Here is a 3,731-nt window from a genome sequence, read left to right as displayed (position 1 = left end):
GATAGACAGTTTCTTCCAGGTGCTGAGGGAGCTGTCGTGCCACCACACTCTCAACAACCTTCGCAAGAAAGCGAAGGTTGGAGACAGGACGGTAGTTGGCCAAAACAGCCGGGTCCAGGGAGGGCTTCTTGAGGAGGGGCCTCACCACCGCCTCTTTCAAGGCGGCCGGCAAGAACCCCTCACTCAAAGAAGCATTGACAATTCCCTGGAGCCAGCCTCGTGTAACCTCCCGGGAGGCCAGTACCAGCCAGGAGGGACACGGGTCCAGTAAACATGTGGTGGTGTTCAGCCGTCCCAACATCCTGTCCATGTCCTCGGGGGTCACAGGATCAAACTCTTCCCACAAAATGTACTCAAGACCTGCCTCCATTGGCCCGCCTGAACTAGTCCAATCGGAGGCTAAACTCAAGTCAAACTCTAGTTTGACTCTAGTTTGACTCAAACTAGAACTAAAGTACTGCAGGCAATTGCCTGTAATTTATACTCTGAGCCCACAGGGCCTTAACCAATCACAATACTTGAAAAACCCACCCAAATATGAATGTTCAAAGCTTCCCTCCAAAACAGTTGGAGTTAACAGTCAGGGTCATCTAAAGGTTAGTTTCATTTTAGCTCCACAAGCAGTTGGAGTTAAGTTAGTTTCACTTTAGCAGGGATTAACACACTTTATATATATTCAATACATAACACCCCTTTCCCCTAGGATAGTTATCATCCTCAGTCTGTTCAATATTCATAGTCATTGAGATAGGCCGGGGCCCCGCGGATCCTGGTGGACTGCTGCAATGTTATTGGAGAGTCCTGTTCAAGTGGAGCATTGTCCATCTCCAGTTGAACAGAGTTGTGATGGCCGATTAGGTCGCCCGTGAGTGGTGGAAGCTCTACGGCCCTTCATACCTCCGTTTCCCCGGAGGCAGCCACGGGTGCTTGTGGCATCTCCGGTCGGGTTTCTTGGCATGCCTGGCAACTCCTTACTTGATTCTCAATGTCCTTGTCCAGGTCTGGCCACCACAAGTAGCTCCTGGCTAGAGCCTTCATTCAAACAATTCCTGGGTGTCCCTCGTATAAGGAATCCAGCACCCTGGAGCAAAGACTGGGTGGAATGATGACCCTGCTGCCCCACAGCACACATCCCTTGTGGGCCGACAGTTCATTTTTCCGAGAAGTGTAGTGATGGAACTCAGGGCCTGGCCGGGTCTCTGGCCATCCCCTTAACACCCAGTTGAGAACGTGGCTAAGCGTTCTGTCTTAACACCCAGTTGAGAACGTGGCTAAGCGTTCTGTCCATGGTGGTTTCAGCTGCAACGTCCCCTGCATGTAGGGGTGCTTCAGGCAGGTCCTGGATCGCCAGGATACGACAAGCTGGGGTTGGGTCCGGATCAGTCTGCGAAAGAGGCAGTCAGCTGAGAGCATCGGCGTGGCCCATTTCCTTACCCGGCTTGTAGACTAGCCGGTACAAGTATGCAGCCATGAAAATGGACCATCATAGCAGTCACGGCGACAGGATCTGCGGTGTCTGTTTGTCTGCTGTGAAGAGACCAAGCAGAGGTTTGTGGTCTGTAAAGATGGTGAAGGTTCGTCCATATAAGAAGTCATGGAACTTCTTAATGCCAGCCACTATGGCGAGGGCTTCCTTGTCTATCTGGGCATAGTTTCTTTCAGCCAATGATAACGTTCTAGAATAGTATGCGATGGGGGCCTCTCTACCATCTGGCATCCTGTGGCTTAGTACTGCCCCAATGCCATATGGCGAAGCGTCACAGGCTAGTGTTACTGGTAGGTTTTTGTTGAAATGAGCTAGGACGGAGTCTGATGATAACAATGATTTTACCGCCTTGAACGCTTTGTCTTGGGTGCGCGACCAGCCCCAGGGCATTTTTTTTCTCCAGTAGGCGGTGTAGCGGTTCTGCCAGGGCAGCCTTATGTGGTAAGAAGGAGTGGTAAAAATTGAGCAAGCCCAGGAATGATTGTAGCTCCCCCTTGGATTTTGGTGTGGGGCCTTGCTGAATTGCCTTTAGCTTTGTGTCAGATGGGTGGATTCTGGCAGCATCGATGTGGAAACCCAAGAATTCTGTGGATTCCATGCCGATCTGGCACTTTTCCTTCTTGAGGTTTAGGCCTGCCTTGCGGAAACGTTGGAGTACTGCACGGAGACGTTCCGCCAGGACTGCCGCTGATTCCCCCGCGATCAGGATGTCATCAAAATACGGGCAGACGCCGGGAATGTTCTTCAGTGTTTGTTCCATAATACTTTGGAACAACCCTGGTGCTACGCTTACCCCAAACTGCAAGCGGTGCACTCGGAATGCACCTCTGTGTGTGACGATTGTTTGTGCTTCTGCGGTAGTGTCGTCTACCGGTAGCTGCTGGTAAGCCTGGGCGAGGTCTAACTTAGCGAAGATTCGGCCTCCCTGGAGCGAAGCGAGGATGTGGCTCAGTACTGGTACAGGGTAAGCATGTTGCTGTAGTGCACTTGTAGTCTGCGCAGATGCGGACGTCCCTGTTAGGCTTAACTGGGGTCACTATTGGAGTCTCCCACTGGCTGCAGTCCACCGGTTGGAGCACTCCCTGCTGTACCAGCTTGTCTAGTTCCACATCAATTTTTGGCTTCAATGCAAAAAAAAAACCCTGCGCGGTTTTAATCGGATTGGAGTTACTGCTGGATCGAGGTTGAGTGAAATGGGCGCCCCTTTGTATTGTCCCAACTCTGCTGAATATGTCAGCATATTGTTGGCATACTGCTGCTATATCAGCTATTTGTGTTCGATGGATGCCCGTCACCCTGATGCCCAGGGCCTTGAACCAGTCCAGTCCTATGAGGTTGGTGCACGGTCCCTCTATGACCACTACACTGAGGGGACCCTTGAACTCTCTGAATTGTACTCTAATGGTAGCTTCCCCCCTTATGGGAACACGGCAATTCTGGAAGTCCGATAGCACTAAGCTCGATGATTTGAGTGGGACCTGCCATCGGCTACATTTGCAAATGTGGTCGAAAGTCCTGGAGGAGATAATGGACAGGGCCAATCCAGTATCTAGCTCCATGGAGCATGGGACCCCTTGCAGTCTTAGTTGGAGTCTTATCTTTTCTTTGATGGAACGTTGGGCCCCTGTGTGTTGGATGCTACGCCTTCCTGAGCAGTATTCAACTCTGTTCTGTCCTGGGGGCCATTTCCCCTCGTGCTGCTGTGTTGCAGGTTTAGTTTCCTGCTGACGACCTCTGCAAACTCTGGCAAGGGTGCCCTTGCTTTCCACAGGCATGGCATACTGCTGTGCGGAATCTGCACTCTGCTCTTTCATGCTGTCCCCCACAGCTTACGCAGCTCTGTGTGGAAGTTGCTTGCTCTGTGGAGCGTGGCTGTGTGGGTGGCTCTCTCCACAAACAATCAATTTCTTCACTCTCACTGGCCTCCCCCGAGCCTTCTGCAGTCTCTTGGTCGATCGCTGTGGGGCTGGTGTGTGTTTTAGGTGGCCGGAGACTCTTCATTGCCCCTCTGGCAGCCTCTTCCACCATGACTTCCTTCAATGCATCTGTTGTGGCTCCGTCTTGTGAGCCCCTCTTATCGGAGGAAGAAGGCTCCGAACATGAAGGAGAGGAGATGGCCAGGCCTCCCTCTCCAGGACCCTCCTCTTTGGCAATGCCTCAGGTGTCTCCTGACGGAGAAGAGATTGACCAGGAGCCAGGTGTTTCTGAGATTGGCCAGGAGCCAGGTGTTTCTGAGATTGGCCAG

At 52.1% G+C, this 3,731-nt stretch overlaps 1 protein-coding gene across 1 annotated transcript in view; it reads right to left on the bottom strand.

The window, feature by feature from the left end:
- LOC107297641 (protein FAM171A2-like) overlaps positions 1-2,480 on the bottom strand; it is a gene marked incomplete at its 5' end in the record, with an annotated part of 27,834 nt that extends 25,354 nt beyond the window's left edge. Inside the window, one exon of the mRNA XM_015827004.1 lies at positions 1,832-2,480. Coding sequence (XP_015682490.1) covers positions 1,832-2,480 — 649 coding nt within the window. The remainder of the gene's footprint in view (positions 1-1,831) is intronic.
- Between the last annotated feature and the right edge of the window lie 1,251 nt (positions 2,481-3,731).

The sequence above is a fragment of the Protobothrops mucrosquamatus genome, unplaced genomic scaffold, assembly GCF_001527695.2.
Source record: "Protobothrops mucrosquamatus isolate PMUCROS unplaced genomic scaffold, P.Mucros_1.0 scaffold3434, whole genome shotgun sequence".
NCBI classification, from domain to species: domain Eukaryota; kingdom Metazoa; phylum Chordata; class Lepidosauria; order Squamata; family Viperidae; genus Protobothrops; species Protobothrops mucrosquamatus.
This window is presented reverse-complemented; position numbering and strand designations above follow the sequence as displayed.